Source organism: Mugil cephalus, chromosome 11, assembly GCF_022458985.1.
Source record: "Mugil cephalus isolate CIBA_MC_2020 chromosome 11, CIBA_Mcephalus_1.1, whole genome shotgun sequence".
Taxonomy (NCBI): Eukaryota; Metazoa; Chordata; class Actinopteri; order Mugiliformes; family Mugilidae; genus Mugil; species Mugil cephalus.
Genome location: NC_061780.1, coordinates 21,763,426 through 21,780,679, shown reverse-complemented (window position 1 = coordinate 21,780,679; position 17,254 = coordinate 21,763,426). Strand labels below are relative to the sequence as shown.

At 44.7% G+C, this 17,254-nt stretch overlaps 1 protein-coding gene across 4 annotated transcripts in view; it reads right to left on the bottom strand.

The window, feature by feature from the left end:
- Positions 1 to 17,254, bottom strand: part of LOC125016674 (low-density lipoprotein receptor class A domain-containing protein 4-like) — a 232,025-nt gene that overhangs the window by 42,908 nt on the left and 171,863 nt on the right. The window contains exon 1 of one of the 4 annotated variants that reach the window (XM_047599310.1): positions 3 to 1,676. The exons of the other annotated variants lie outside the window; for them this stretch is intronic. Within the exon in view, the coding sequence (XP_047455266.1) occupies positions 3 to 96 (94 nt within the window). The 5' untranslated portion in view covers positions 97 to 1,676. Of the gene's footprint in view, positions 1 to 2; positions 1,677 to 17,254 lie in introns of those variants that run through there. 4 annotated transcript variants of the gene reach the window in all.

The following is a 17,254-nucleotide window of genomic DNA, read 5'->3' as shown; positions in this document are numbered from 1 at the left end:
ACATATCTCCATTCCCTGTGGCTGGGAAGCGGTGCAGTTGCAGGAGCAGGTGACATTGGAGTTGCCGGGGCCGCCAGGGGCCGTTAGGTTTTGCATGGGGCTGCGCAGACCGGGACACCGCTCCGGGGAGGGGGAGAGAGCCGCCGCCGCCGCCGCCGCCGCCGCCGCCACCGTCGGGGCCCCCGGACCGGAGAACAACGAAAAACTTCCAGGCAGCGGCAGCAGAGTCCGCCGCTACGAGTAACTCCCGACAGTTTCGCACTTTAATTTCCCCCACGGCTTTTTCCTCACGCCATGTTTTAGTCCTCGAAGACCTTCGGAGAGGGGATTTAGAAGAGAAGAGCCATTGCCCTTCGCTAACGCATTGTAGAGTTGTATTATTTTTTGTTTTTTTTTGTTTTTTTTTTCTCCTCCCCGTCCCTTCCTCCGCCGCTGAGAGCAGCTGTCCTTCCTTCCCCTACTACAGCACAGCAGACACAGCGGCCTCAAGCCCCGCCCACACACTGACAGTCTACAGCCTCGGCCAATCAGAGGGCTCCGGGGGCGGGCCAGCGAGGAGAGGAAAGCGTGGTGCTGCCTTCAGGAGCGGACAGAAATATCACAACTCTGACTTAGACTTGGACAGAAAGGAAAGACTGACACTTTCGAAGTTAGCACCAGATATTTGTCATTTCCTTTGTGACCTAAAATGAAAGAGATTCATTTCAAAACAATTCATCACGTTTATCCATACAAAGAGTTTTTAAGAATTAGGTTTAATTTAGAAGTATATTTTGTCAAGAAGAACATTTTTTCTACAACCGCACTGAGATTTTGGGGCAAAAAGCATGAATGAATTGACGTTATACCTGAGTCTGAATACAATTTTATTAAGTTTTTTATACAAAATGAACATTTATGTGTAATGTATGTGTAACAATATAGTGATAATCTGTAAATTCTTTGGCTTTTAAGAATGATTCATAATTTTTCTTTTATTCTGTAAAGAACGAACAGAAGTACCTTAAAACTATCTAACCTTCTTAAGTTATATATTAAATAACCCCTAGGATTTATTTATTTTCTATTGTTTGTTCTTGCTGCTTCCAGTTGTTTGTGACGTGGCTGATGCCTGTATGTTACTGAATGATCTTTAATAAATAAATAATAATAATAATAAAACAACTTAGACTTAGATAGACTTCAATAGCTCAATGACACATAAACAAACACTCTTGAGGACCACACGTAAAAAGCAATAGCTTTTTTTTTTTTTTTTTTAATTTAATTTAATGCAGGGGCCTCTGTTACAGACAAGCTTGGTGTTGTGCTGTCTGGTGTCAGTAGTTACTATTCATGAAGGCCCTTGAATACATTAGCCATAGAATGCATTAATTGGCTACCGTGCTGGCTGACTATTCATAAGTATTACAATTTATACAGCAGAGGGAGCTGCTATGGTATAAAGTCTAAGACCAGGGTCAAATAATACAAAATTAATTATAAAATTAATTATAAAAAAAACCACTATATTTAAAGTAGGCAGTTCACCCATAATATAACAGTGTTGATTGCGAGGTATGTAATTAGCAATTGTCACTAAAAGAACGTTAATCAGCATGGATATTCAGGCACAGCTAGGTTACAGGCCTTTACAAGGAGTACTTGAAGGCAGCACTGGAAAGAGGATGGGATAGGGGTTGTGTGTGTGTGTGTGTGTGTGTGTGTGTGTCTGGGTTGCAGGGGGATGGTTGCACATTGGTGGTTTGGACAGGAGGGGGGTGGAGGGGGGGTGACCTGACTCAGAAAGCTAGCAGACGGCCGGGTCGTGGTTGACAATGGCTGTGAGAGAGCGGAGAAGGGGAGAGCAGGAGGAGGAGGGGGGAGAGAAGGAGGGGGGGTCTGGACTGGTTGGTCTGGTGTGTTATTTGGGGAGGGTGGGGAGAGCGCTTCGAGTTTCACTCCCTTGTTACGGCAGGCCACAGCCAATGGAGACGGCCCTTTGAAGGGGCTAACCTTGAGGTGACCCCCTGCACCAGTCTTGTGGTTCAGGGGCACATGTGCAGCGGAGAGGGAAGACCCCCGTCACCCCCTCACACCCCCCACCCACCTCACCCCTCTGATTCCAAATAACAGCGCAACCGTCCCACCCAACACACACGCACATACTCTCTAGTACAAAACTGTCTGCAGTCTATAAATAAACTAGGCTGTTCAAATCTGAGGCTCTGAATGTCACTCTAGACCAGGAGGTTACCAAAACCGGGGCCCGGGGACCATGAAAGGTCACTGCAGAGCTTGCAGGCAGCCGTCCTGCGTAGGAAAAGCCGTTAAATTGTTACATTTACCTTATGTGTGCACAGGATGAAGATGTGATAGCTGCGCTTGGTTAGCATTCTGTTAGCTGATGTGAGGCTGGGTTGTACTGAGTGGATGAAGGAAAAAGGGGCAAGCTGCTCATCTGAGCAACACTCACTCAGTGTGTTTACATGCAAAGTTTAATTGAGCTATGCTCAATATTCGACTTTCTGAACGCGGTCCTTGTCCCAGTTTACATGCAACGGAGAAACTAGAATAACTGACAGGAATGTGTCCTCCTCCTCCACACTAGGTGGCGATATGTGTCTTTTCGGTGGGTTAATACTGTCCCCTTTCCGGTTGACCGGCATTACCCACAACAACAATATGGATAATAGTTCAGATTTTTTAATCTTATACGTAATGCGCATGCTACTTATGGTGCACAAAATATGGCGCTATCCCTCAGATGGTTCTTCTACCGGCTCTGTTTAACTTCTTCTTCTGCGACCAGCTTACGTTATGCTTTTGTTCCAGGGTCAGAAAATCGATTTCCAATCACATTATCTAGGTGTCTTAATCAGATAAGGAAAACTCAGATTTGAGTCACAGTAAAGTGTTTACATGCACTTATGTTGTCCAGTTAAAGTCGGATTAAGGCCACCGTTTACGCCACTGTTCCAGCTAAACATTACATTTAGAAAGCAAAATCAAATGTATCAAGTTTACTCAGTGACCAGTGCGCATTGATCCAGCCTAGTAGCCTAACCTATGCATGCACAACCAAAATGATGCATTTTCCCCATTCTTTTTATTTTATTTATTTATGTTACAGTTTGCACATTTAATATCAAAAGAACAACTAAAAGAGAAGTTTTTTTGGCCACACCATGGCCTGTGGTGGTGGTAGGGGGACGGGTCGATAACCGCTGGTGGGGGCCCCACAGCCTGTTACCAACTGTGGCACCTGGTGATGCTTATGAACACTCGTCCCAACTTCTGCCATATTTTTACCATTTACGGCAAAAAATGAATAACGTCCCATTTGCCCACTAAAACAGCACACACTGGTTATTTTTTTTTAACTTTATATGTGCACGGCAGAAGGAGAGAATATTACAAGAACGACTCTTCTGATAAGAGGCAAACCACTTGTGCCGCCGCAATTCAAGTAACACGGGAGAAAATCTCATCATGTATGCCATATGCTTTGACTGAAAAAATGGGAAATGCTCAGAGGGGGGTGCAGTTTGACCCTTTTCATTCTGAAGACACCAGTAACCAGAGGCAATAAAATGAAATGGACCTCTGTGAAGGAAAATCAGTAAATGGGGAAAAGCAGAGACCTCCGACAGATGTTCTGCATTAGCCGCCGCATCACTAGCCAAGTTCTATATCCAATCATGCAAAAATATTTTCCTTGACGGCGCGGCATCCGATGAATTCCACACTCCTTCATGAGCGGACTGACACTTTTGGAAGGGGAGAGAAAAAACAGACGCGTGACCCTGATGCAATTTGCCAACGCCTGGCAGCTGTCATAATTTTATTGAAGCAACAAATTGAGGTGCCGCTGTGTTGTCAGCTAAGGCGGCAATATCAATCGAGACACTGAGGAGCGTTTTCTTGTTTATTTATTTATTTTTTTTTTTTAGTCTGTCTTGATGTGAGGTCATTCTCATGCACACGCACCTCAGACAAGCTCTCATCCACAGACACACTCAGACACGCATCGATTCTGACTCTTGCAACCCACCTCTATCCGCTCATAACAGCCTACAACAGCCACTAAACGCACACACACACACACACAGTCTGTCTGGAGCGTCAATTTAGTCCCCCGGGGAGCACGCAGGGTGACACCACTAACAGGCCAGACCAGACTAGACAGCCAGCAGACAGATAAATACTAGGCACGGCTGAATACCAAATGCACTCTAGTCTACCAGCTCCCCTACCATCCCCCCCCTGCCTGCAGTCTGCACGCACACACACACACACACGCGCGCACACACACACACTGTGCACACACAGCCTCTCTGCGCCTCTCTCGGGAAACGTCTGTCTCATCGTGTATTTGAGGAATACTAACTTTAGGTTGATAGGTTTATCATGCCTGGCACGTGTGCGTGTGTCTATTTTAGGAACTTAGCATGGGGCTTTCCTGCTTTTCAGGAGTTCACTGCATTAGCGTTGCTGCTGCTGCTGCTGCTGTTGTTTTGTGACAGTTTGAATTAAAGCGTGATATGCTCACAGTGTGACCCCTTAAAAGATCTAAAGAAAAAATAAATATAGCTTTCATCACGTGAAACGCAGGCAGGAAAAGAAACACCACCACCGTGTGTCTGCACACACCAAGGGTGCAGACTTCATTTGACTTCACGTGCACGTGTGTGTGATCGAAATGTGCAGCATATCAGAGGAAAAGGTTTAAGAGATTAAAGATTTTTTGGCTGTATTACCCCCACATGCAGCAGATAAATGACTGAGACAATAAAACAGGAGCCACGGATAAAGTTTGGTTTACGTGTTTGTGATGAGACCATAAATCCACCAGTGACCGTACTGGGGAATAAAAAAAAAAAAGAAAAAGCAGCACAGTGAAGAACTTTAAGTTATGTCCTTTACTTCTCCTCCACCCTCTGCAACTTCTCCATCTGAGCCTGGTGTGGTGCTGAGCTGGAGGCTACTTCATAGCGCCATCTTGTGGCTCATCTTGGGGAAAAAAAAAAAAAAAAGGCCCCTGCTTGGTGCACCATCCCCGAACATGGAGTGGAAAAACTGTTCATCTTCCCCACTGCCTGCTTCACTTCTCATCGCGCCTCTGTTCTGTCGCTCCATTACTTCTGAAAACCAAAGCCGTCTCCCGGGCACGGGTTTAAGCTTTGAATCAATTACGCCTCGTCTTCATCACAAACCACAAGGGAACACTGGGGACACAGGGAGAAATGAAAGAGTCCCATCCCACAGCTTATTTTATAGAGATGTGTTCCACTCTTGCAGAGACCAGGAGGTTCACAGTGAGTCGTTTGAAGAGGGAAATAATGCTTTATAATGCTAAATACGTGGTACAGTATTTTTCCCTTTTCACGTTATATAGATGAAAGTATAGAACACGTTTCAGATTTTTGTATTTCATGGTTAGGGCTTGAATTTTTAGTTCCAGTTATTTTATATACAAGAATGTGAGTCTTTCCTGACTTAAAGGGGGACTCCACTGAACTTCAATTAACCCTAAAAGTGTGTTTTTAGTCACGTTATGGCGTTTGAGGTATAACTTTCTGAAGTTTGAAACATAACTTTGATTGTGACATTAAGGTTAAGCCCTAAGAAAAACCTTCAGAAACTAGAAAGTGATAAACTGTAGGTGTCCTATCTGCAGGTTACCATCAAACATGTTTCTGAATTACATAATCGCAAATGTAAAACCCCCACACCAGCCTTTAAAAGCTGGGGGATCTCTGCTAGTCGAAGTACCTCTAGAAGACTTTTTTCACTCAACATTTTAATTGTCCAAAATCTCAAACGTGGAGGTTTGCTGTGTTTCCATTTGGCTGACGAAGGACATTTAAAGATGTCAATTTTAGGCTAATGATGTAACAAGTATCATATTTTTTAAGGAATCAGATAATTCACACTCATCCACAATGAAAATTATCTCTGGAGAGGACTAATGTTACTAAAGTAAGTTTCTTATGGTGATATTTAAAGTACATATTTTTATTTAAGCAACATTTTCAATGCATACCCTTCTTTACTGCTATAACCACCTTTTTTTTTTTTTGTTATATTCCATATAGTGCTGTCAGTCCTTTTCACTCGTCCAGGTCCTGGTATATTTATCATGAGCACCGAGGACTTGACCGGCCTGCGCGGGGCCACAACCTTAGCCCCAGTGAACAAACACCTAGAGGGATGATTAGCAATGCAGACTGTGAACTGGAATTAACGGAAGCCTCGCTAATACTCTGACGGTTGAGGGAAAGCTAATTCTCGGAGCCAAGTTACAAAATAAGGCAAAGAGCCGTCCAGGAAGACTGGAGGCTGTAGTTTAAAGTCCACTGTAACAGAAGTCGCACTCAAATCAGAGAGCAACGTTTTCATGCCTTTATACATTAAAAAAAAGTTCCAAACATACAGATTACAAACCGGATATGAAATAACCTGCAAACAGTGCACTTAAAGCCATTTCTTTCCTGCATCACTAAAATGTACAGCATCTTTCTGTGGGCACTGCCTCTGTCATGAGCTGCGGCGAAAGCGCCAGCACATGACGAAGTCCCATTTCGACTCTAACATAACATTTTCCGTCAGACTAATAACTCAAAACGCCTTGTGACTTCTGTGTGGATTCAGTATTACTGAACGCCATTCCAAATGTCAGAACAAAAGATGGATATGACTCAGCCTTAATGCCGAGGCTGAATGGGGTTCACGAATTAACCGCAATGCATCTCGCCAGCTGACAACGCCGGAAAGCTGGGAAATAGAGAGCGGGGAGGGGCGGCGGGGAGGTGGTGGTGGTGGTGGTGGTGGTGGTGGTGGGGGGGGTTAGGCCAGCGAAAGAGTGTGTTTGCTCGGGCATCGACTGTAGCCCGGCGTCTTCAGCGGAGCGCTGAGTAACAGAAAGGCCACTCCAGACGGTGAGATTGCAGAGTAGAGAGTCGCGTTCAATAAAAAACGTCTGGCATGCCACATCATATTTGCTGCTTCCTGCCCTTGTCTGGCTGCAGTGCCGTGTCATTTCCTGTCCGCACAGGTGCACCAGCTGTCTGGCTTCCCGCCCCTGTCATCTCTACACACACACACACACACACACACACACACACACACACACACCTCATTTCCACCTCTGTCATTTCTAAAAACCTCCCCTCCCCTCCCTCCTTCTCTACCTCTCTTACTGCCGCAGGCACCACTGCAATGACACCACAGCGCTCACCGAAAAGTTGTGTGCGTGCCGGAGATAGACAATAAGAAAAAGAAAAGGAGGGAAAGGATGGAGGGCTGACAGAAAGACAGATACGGCGTGTGTGTGTGTGTGTGTGTGTGTGTGAAGGACAGATGGAATAAGACAGATTGAGAAAGAGCGAGACGGAGCAGAGCACGAGGCTGAAGGACAACTGACCAAGTGAATGAACAAATGAGGAGAGGAGGAGAGGAAAGAAGGAGAAAAACGAGGGAAGGAAGGAGGAGAGGGTGTAGAGAGAGAAAAGAAAGAGGAAAGCAAGGCAACAGAGTAGAGGAGAAGAGGCTGCGAGGGAGAGCCGGGAAAAGCAGAACGTGGAGGAGAGAAGTTACGGATAAGAAAAAGAAAAGTACAAGAAAAAAGTGCAGACAATAAGAAGAAACAGAGCGAAGGCAAAAGGCAGTGAGTGAGTGAGAGACCCAGAGACCCAGACGGAGAGGAAGAGAAGATAATCAGCAGGTATTGAGCTCTTTTCACCCCTGCGGTAGGGCCCTGCTGAGCATTGTAATGGGCTGTCTGCCCAGCTGGGCCGATGAGCTCATGTCTGGCTTTAATGCCAATCTCCTGAACTGGCACAAGCCGCGGCAAGGCGAGCGCAGACGCAACGCGGGCCGCTCCACCACAACCGACACCGCCGCCGCCCGCCCGCCCGCCTGCCCGCCCGCCTGCAGGAAGGACGAGGAAGAGGAGGGGAAGAAAGGCAAGGAGAGGAGAAGGAAAAGTGACGGCGTGAGCCAGCGAGGGCAAGGGAGCGTTTGAGTGTGTGCGCGTCTCAGTCAGCCACTTCCGTCACAACACAGATAAGAGCCTCCGAACCAGACGGCAATAATCGCACAGCCACTGAGACGGCGGCCGTAAACGCGCGTGTGTAAAAGTGAATGAAGGGAGGAGATAGGCGAGGAGGGAGGAATAGGGAGAGGATGTGTGCGTGTGTGTGTGTGTTGTTTTATGCAGCCATAAACAGCAGTGATTACAGAGTGTGGATGGTGCAGGTTACAGCCTCCTGCTGTTAAAAGTACATACATGGTTATGAACACACAAACACACACACTCACACACACACACTTCCACATCCATAGAGAGAGAAACACATCAGCATACACCGATCAGCCACAACATTATAACCACTGACAGGAGAAGTAAATAACACTGAACATCTTGTGGCAACTGGGAAACTTCTGGACCTGGCATTCGTTCATGTGGATGTTACTTAGACATGTACCACCCACCTAGACCAGACCAGACCTGTCACCCCCACCCCATAGTAATGACACTCCTTGTCAGCAGGATGCAGCCTGACACAGACTCACACACAAAAATGGTTTAGGAACAACTAAAAAAAAAAAAAACATGAACAGCACAAGTTGTTGACCTGGCCTCCAAATTCACTAGATCACAAACTGATGAAGCATCTGTGGGATGATCCACAGAGGCCCCATCCCCTCAACCCATAGCACCCAAAGGCCCCCCACTAACAACATCCTGTTACCCGAAACCGCAGGACACCCACAGAAGGCCGAAGTGACAATGACAGCTCCTCAAAAGCAAATCCAAAGCAAGTAGAGCTCCCTCTGGTCACGAGCTCTACCTCCTCCACGTGAGCGCAAGATGCTAATATATTAAAGTGCACGTCAAAAATATTTTTTCAAGTATAGTTTCTGTCATTTGTGGTAGTTAATATTATACTGATGTCACCTGACACTATACAATCAGGATGTGACATCATGATGACTAACAATTGCCATGGCAACCGCACTGGCGAGATGGCACCGCCCATATCCCATAGCCCATCACCCTGGAACTGATCAATAGAAAGAAGTGGACATATTTTAAAAAGTCTATAGTCTTCATGTTTAGTCCCTGACACCGTGAGCGATGATCTTCTTCCTCTTTCGGTCTAATCCTGTTACCTGTTCCCATTACCTGCACACGTACAGTGCAAAGCTATTACTTGGCCTTTCGCTGATTAAAAAAAAAAAATTCTGCTTTCTTTTTTTTCAGTCCCCGAGTCTTTGTGGTGGGGTTTGTTTTTCAGCACCAACTGCTCAAACGACACTCCAAAAACACAATAATTAGCTGCTGTTACATTTCACCCAATTCAAATTGTTGAAACACTCCCTAATTAAAAATAATATAGATGTTTTATAAAGTGTATTTTAAATTTGATTGTAAGAGCTAATTAGGATTTTTCTTTTTTCTTTTTAATTCCTTTTATTTTGGTGCATTACTAGAGTCCTCCATTACTGTTGCTTTGGATTTACAATCCAAAAACTAAATTCATCTAAGGTTTCTCATTAACATGTCAAGAAATCCTTCGAACGACAATCAAGCTCGGCTCAGGTGTTATCATCCTCATATATCGTTCCTTACGTCGGGAAAATGTCACAACACGAGCCGCTGACTGTGAGGGCAGCAGATTTGGAGCAGATGGACGCTCATATGAACAAGCCTCGGCGATCCAAACACTCCAAGCGCTCCTCTCCTATGCCTGCCTGGCCACGCCACACAAAATGCTATAGCTTCCATATTGAGGAATATAATGAAAACATAACATTAGGTGAGAGATGCTGCGCTCGGAGCAAGGGCTGACAGATGGATGGTAGTGGGAACATGTTGCAGCACCCCAGATCTGCTACCACCCTGGCAGAACTTAGTGACACGCAGGTTAGCACGACCGGCGAGCTAACGCTGCCTACACTAACACAGCTGCTTCCAATGGACTCCAGCCTGCACTGGCTGGGTTTCATACATACTGTATATATGTTATCATAGCTTTGTTAGCTCCCACGTTGGCCATACAGCTCATAAACAGCGCAGACCGTGACAGCTTGTACCGGCCCAGCCAGCGCTCACCACAGTCTTCCTTGCTGCCATCCTACAGCTCTGTAGCAGGACCGGGGAGTTAACAGCTTGTACCAGGCCAGCGAGTGTCCCTGCTCACAGCTTGCATTGCTATCGTATCCCCACTCCCCTACCCCAGCCTTCCTTTACAGTAGTAGCAAGCGGGACTATGGGGAGTCAACAGATCACCCCACAACAGCTTGTAACCGCTGCGTTCACTGCTGAGGTGCTAAAACCAAAGGCAAAGCTACACGACAACATTAACAATGCATCAAGTCGACGCTGGTATCTCATTCGTTGGTGAATAAAACGTCTGACAGGATGGAGCTAGCAGCAAAAAAAAAAAAAAAAAAGGATTATTTGATTCATATCTCCATATGTGAGGAATCCTGGCAGAAGCTAGCATGATGGGCCATAACCTGAAGAATCCGTAACATCTGATTCAAAGCACAAATATGTTGAAATGCAGATAGCCTGAATACGTTATGGTGATCTAATATGTAGATTTTATTGCCTCAACCCTTCAATGGTGATTGAGCATGCATAAAATAGAAATTAAGAATCCCTGAATACCGTCTTTGGTGGAACACAGTCAGTGATCTGGATTATTCCACTACATCTGTTTGGGGATATTTGGACTAGAACTGCATTAAACATAAGGAACCAAGGCCTGCGTCTTAGATGGAATCCAGCTCTTCCTGTGATTTGACCAGGATGGGACACACTACTACATCAGCCAATCATAGCTTGCCATCTTTTCACATATTCATCACACACAGAGGTGATTGATAGGGTGTTAGGGACTGACTGCCAAGTAGCAGCACCACCATGCTCACATATGTAATCAGTGTTGAAAGTAAGCACAAAATCATTTCTTACCACTTGCCACTTGTTTTTGTTTTGTTTTGTTTAGTTTTTTTGATGGAGTGTGTGATGTAATACTTTATGTAAGGGCATTTTAGAAACCATTGACTCTGATTGTTATCACCAATACTATCAGCGAGCCATTGGATATGTTTGAAAATCGTTCACCAAAACTGAATCATATCCAGAAGAACAAGGCGTCCTGCAACAGATGGTTTGGCCGCACAGAGCCCCAGTCTCAAGAATAATTCAATTCAGTTTGATTTATATACACTGATCAGCCACTACATTAAATCCACCAGACAGGAGACGTAAATAACAATGGCAACAATTCAATGTTCTGCTGGGAAAACTTTGGACCTGGCATTCACGTGGATGTTACTTAGACATGTACCACCCACCTAGACCAGACCGGGGACCCCCACCCCCATAAGAAAATAACACTCCTTGTTGGCAGCAGCCATCACCAGCAGGATGCAGCCTGACACAGACACACAAAAAAGGTTTAGGGAGGACTCAAAAAAATCGTGAAAAACGGCACAAGCTGTTGACCTGAACTCAGAAGTCAGAAATATTTTGGAGGCACAGGGGATGCCTACATAATATTAGGAAGGTACTCATAGTAGCACTATATTAATAGAAATAGAAATAGAAACAGTAATTGTTTCAAGATGCTTTTCAGCAGGGGTCAGGCCAAGGACACCAAAGAGAGATTAAGTGGGGATCCCCTAAATATTATATGCATTCTATATCAAACTCAGCCTAGTGCTATTAATAAATATACATAATTATTATCATGATTTTGCATTCAATATTAAGCTATCCCTTATCACATGACTAAAACATAATGGATTCAGGTTAATGTGTATTTAAAGAAATTTAAATTTGTGGGGAAAATTTAAAAATATATATAAAAATGTCCAATCAACCAAAGATTTTACAACCCCACTGCAGTGCCTCCGTGGACCCCTAGGGGTCGTGGACCTCCTGTTGAAGATCTATGCTTTACAGAACCCAGAGCCTAAAACCCCTGGTGATGGTGATAGTGGCAAGGAACAAACTCTCTTTTACTTTGAGCAGAACCTACGACTACAAAAGCAAAACTGAAAAATCAAATCATGATACAAACAGACATAGCGGATGGATGCTACATGGAGTCAGTCTGAGATTAAGAATTATCAGGTTTAGGTTTATTTGTCCCATGATGTATACTGTTAATAAAAATCATGGACTTCCATTTGAAAGTGTCTCCATTGTACTTTCAGTTTCAGCAGTACAGTGCTGCACATACAGTGCAACCTGATGGTGAAAAAAGTTCACTGAATTGAAATAACAGCATCATTCACTTGGCCGTGTTTTGAGCACGAAAGCATGAAAGTCGTCTCTGTGCTCATACTGGTAGTCTGTACAATGCTCCAACGTTACAGAAAACATCGCAGAAGCTGTCAAACTAAGCAATAGAAGGCAGAAGAGAGAGAGAAAAAAATGACACTGACACTCTCGTCTTTTTGTAAGGATCTCGTGAAGAATATCAGACTCTGCATTGGCTGTCACTATGACTCACTACATGGAACATTACGCCCGAAGCTCATTTTCGCTGCAACGCCCTACTGTTCATGCGCCGGGGTCGGGCTTATATGGGACGGATACTGTGTAGGCTGATGGGTGTGGTTGGCACGGCAATGTCTTGTTTTCCTGGTGAGATGTATTTCAGCGGCACACATCTCTGTCATGCTTAAATCATATATGAGTGTCAAGCTTCTGTTCAGATGGAACATGTCAAATATATATCTGATCTCCAAGCAGCATGCACACAGCAGAGTGACACGATCCAGACGGTCAGTAGCACCGAGCTGGAGATATCTGGCAATGGTCTGGAAAAATGATTTGTGCTGCGATTTAGTCAAAGTCCTCTGATTTTGTGTGAGTATGTGTGTGTGTGTGTGTGTGTGTGTGTGTGTGTGTGTGCTTGTTGTCTGCCCAGTGACACCCAGCGAGAGGCTGCTTCCACAGAGAGTGATTGGTTTGCTGGCAAGACAGTCTGTCTGTGCAGGTGGGAGAGCTGCCCATGTCATCATTTCATTTTCTGTCTGCTTTCCCGACCATCCAATCCCTGTCATTCACTATTTTCCAAGCCGCTAATGAAGCTCTCCTCTCCGTCACCTCCGTGTTTTCGCGTTTCCCATTTTATGCGTTTGGTACTTGTTGACGTAGAGACAAAGATAAAAGGTCGTAAATGAAACCCTGAAATTGATCATCAACAAACGTGAAAAAGCTGTCAGACACACTCAGACTCGCACACTGAACCCACAAGTTCTTACTCTATAAATGTGCAAATGTCTACAGCTCAGGTGGTGGAGAGGTGGTAGAGCAGGTTGTCAGTTATAACAGGGTTGGCAGCACTGGTGAAGAAATGTGAGAATAGCTGAAGGATAGGCAAAAAAAAAATGTAAAATTGTGGAACATTTCATAAACCACTGGGACAAAAAATGGGCAGATCATTACCACTTAAGTAAGGGGTAGAGTCAGCTGTTGTAATGTGTTGGTTGTGTATTAATGTGGACATGAAGCTGGTGAAATGCACAACTCCTTTTTTTCATGAAGCAATAATGAGAAAGAGGGTTGAATTGCTGCTATGAACTGTTGTGATTACCCCTGACACCAGACTGCCCATGCTCTCCTGACATCCTGACCTGGTGAGGACTGATCGTGTTCAAGTTTTAGCTATTCTAATACCTCAATGTGCCCTCAATTACGACGACCTTCCAAATATTGTGTAGGTATCCCTTGTGCCTCCAAAACAGCTGGAACTCATTAGAGAATGGATGAGTGAATGCGGTGTCTGTGGTAGTGGGAACCTTTGAGTCCTATGGGTTGAGGGGAGGGGCCTCTGTGGATCATCCCATCCACAGATAGTTGATGAGTTTTGCATGTTTTTTTAGTTGTTCCTAAAGTTTTTTTGTGTGTGTGTGCCTGTGTGTGGCTGCATCCTGCTGCTAGTAACTAACAGGAACATGTCCTCCTTCTCCACATTGGGTGGCGATATGTGTCTTTTCAGCAGGTTAATAGGTCAACCTTTCCAGTTGACCTATTACGTCATATAATAAACAAGAGTCGTTCATGTGGCAGACCGGAATTTCAAACAACAACAAGATGAATAATAGTACATTTTTTTAAATCTAGTACGTAATATTTGCGCAACTTATGGTGCAGATAAGATGGTGCTATCCCTCCGGTGGTTCTTCTATCGGCTCTGTTTACTTTCTTCTTCTGCGACCGGTTTTCTTGGACGTTTTTGTTCAGGGTTTTTGTTCAATCATACTCCAGTGCAGTGGTTGTGGAACATGCACACGTGCGTTGTCCAGTTAAAGTCCAATTAAAGCGTATTCATGGTGGAGAAAATCGATTTCCAATCACATTAACTTGGTGTCTTAATCAGATAAGGAGAACCTAACGTGTTTACATGCACTTAAGTCATAGGTGTTCAGAAGGGGGTCCGCGACCCCTAGGGGGTCTGTGGGGGAACTGCAAGGGGGGTCGCAAACTGTTTAGTTAAATAGACATTTTTTATACTTTTTTTTTATGTTTTTTCCGGCACGGCCACTCTATTGTTGCATATGTTTGAAATAAAAAATAAAAAAATATTTCGACCTGTGTATTATTTGAATAGCTTAATACTGAATGCAAAATGCTAATAATAATGTATACTGAAAAATAGCACTATGCCAAGTTTAATATAGAACACATATAGTAGGTAGAGGGTCCCTACTTAATCTCTCCATCAGTTTGGTTGTGCAGTTGTACAGTTGTGGGTGATCAGTGGGTACATAGATTCACATCACACCCCACTACCATCCGCTTAACTCAGCAAAAACACAAATACATCAGACCAGTCCACAAATTTCCAGTCTCCAGCCTCTGACTTCTGGTCATGGTTGATATGCGTCGGTGGGTCCTAATGTGGTCTTCTGGTGGTAAAGGCCTTTCCCCTCGGGGTTCGATGTGAACATTAACTGAAGCTCCTGAATTATGTGTGAGTTTACGCACTGAACACCTGCTGCACAAGCGGCGGACTGGATAATAGCATGGAAAAGCTGGTGTGCAGGTATTCTTAGTAAAGTACTTGGTGAGTAGATGCTGGAACTTTCTTGTAATGTCAATAAAATGTGCCATGTAGAAAAAGAACAAGAAGGAGAAGAAACCACATGTGAATTGTCAGCACTGCATCCTAATGACGGTGAAAGCAATTTACTGACTGTTAACCGTGTGAATGAAACTCTTTGTTTGGCCAATTTGAGACGCTGCAAACTCCATCCAACAACAGATCCCGGGCCATTAAAAGAACTACTCCGCTTTATTTTGAGAACACACAGTTCCTAAAAGGGCTTCTGAACTTCTTGAGTTCCCCTTCATTTTGTTTTGCGGGGCCGACTTAACCATCAGCGTCAAAAGATCCAACACGAAGAGCTACTCGAGTAATTAATCATGCCAGGGTTGTTTTTTTTTTTTTTTTTGAGTCTTCTAAGCATTTTCATCACACATCCACCTCCTCTCTCTCCATCACGTCTTCATCTCTCATTTATCTCCCTCTTCCTTTCTCCCTCCCAGCGGGACATGTGCCTCAGTCACAGTCCGAGTACAGCCCCCCTCGTCCACGCGCAGCGCAGAGAAAAAAAACAACCGTGCAGGCACACACACACACACACACATATTCATTAACAAATATACTCATGCTGGTAAAGTGAAAGGTATACAGGCGTGCACACATACACACCCTCTCACACGCAGAGGCTCCAAACATGAGCATTGAGTGGCCACATTAATTACATGAGCTGTGGGGGTTTCCCTCCCTGCCATGTCCACTGTGGGCTCTGAGATATTTAATAAACCTGTCACAGATAGGACCCCCTGCCTTAACACGGGGCTAATGAGACGCACTACCACAGCACACACACACACACACTGATGGAGTGGAAGACAGGTCACAGGGTTTTGCTACTTGAAGCTGAACTTGAAGCTGGTGTGGCGCCGCAATGTCAAGGCAGTACGTCCAAACTGTCCCTAATCCTCGATTAAGCTGGACGGACCAGGTGTTCGGTTCAGTTTCGCCCAGGAAGATCTGGTGAGGGCCTTCAACACTCGCTGGAAGAAAGTGTGAACCAAAAAGACTTCTTTATCCAGGTTTTGGCTCTTAGCACTGAAGCTGTGACTCCCACATTTTTCTTATTGTCGTGAGAATTGAGAGGTCCTTTAATTGCACTCACCCTCAAATCAGCTAGATAAAGGCATCACCTTAACGACTGGTTGTCCTGTTGCATTTAAAACATTCAACAGGGAGCACTGCTTTGAATCCCATTAGGAGAAAAACCAATGTGTCACAGGCTCCGTAGACATCACATCCACAGCACATGTCTCTAATCTGGTACTTCTACAGAAAGAAGAGACTGTCCCATTTTCAAAGCTGATGTCTACGAGTCAGTGTCCCAGGACTAGGGACGGGCATCGAGAATCGGTTCTTTAATAGAACTGAGCCCATTCCAACTGGTTTAATTCATCAACATCATTAGCCTTCATGTTTACCGATTCCCCTTATCGATTCTTTTCGTTCATAATGTTTACGTCGAAGCATTCACATCACGTGACCGACAAGGAAAACTCCATGACGAAGAGACTGAAACAGTCTGACGTACTAATTTCTGTTGTTTGTACGAAACCATGAACGCCTATTTTTTATAAACTCACAGGAGGAACTGATGAGGATAAATCTTAACCCAATCTTAACCCAAGACATGGCATGAACATTCACACTGTTACAACAAATGCTAAACCACAACTTTTCTCAGTCCAGCATCAAGAACTATAAAACAGAAATCTCTTCTCAGTTCTGCAAAGTACCATACGGCAGGAGATCTTTAACGTTATGGTTGAGACAAACATTAAAGACGCTGTCCTGGCTAAGCTGTCTGCAGAAAGTTTTGGTACATTCAACCAGAATGTAAGCAGAGTGGCAATAACTGCTCCGGTGCTTTGTCTCTGTCTGCGCAGGATGCACTCAGGCACAGTGGTGAGCTACAGTATAGGTCACCCACTTTCTGTAAGCGCTCAGAGCTCAGTACAGTCGGCGCAGTTACACATGTAAAACGACGGCAAAGCGACTGTTAGAAACATATCTCCGCTGAGAACGAGGAGCGAAAGGCTTTCTGTGTAGATACAGCACAAGAGCCGACATCACACGCACCGTACGTGCACAGGTGGAAAAAAATCAGTCAACCGACATCTGTCATACTCCAAAGCCCCGTGTGC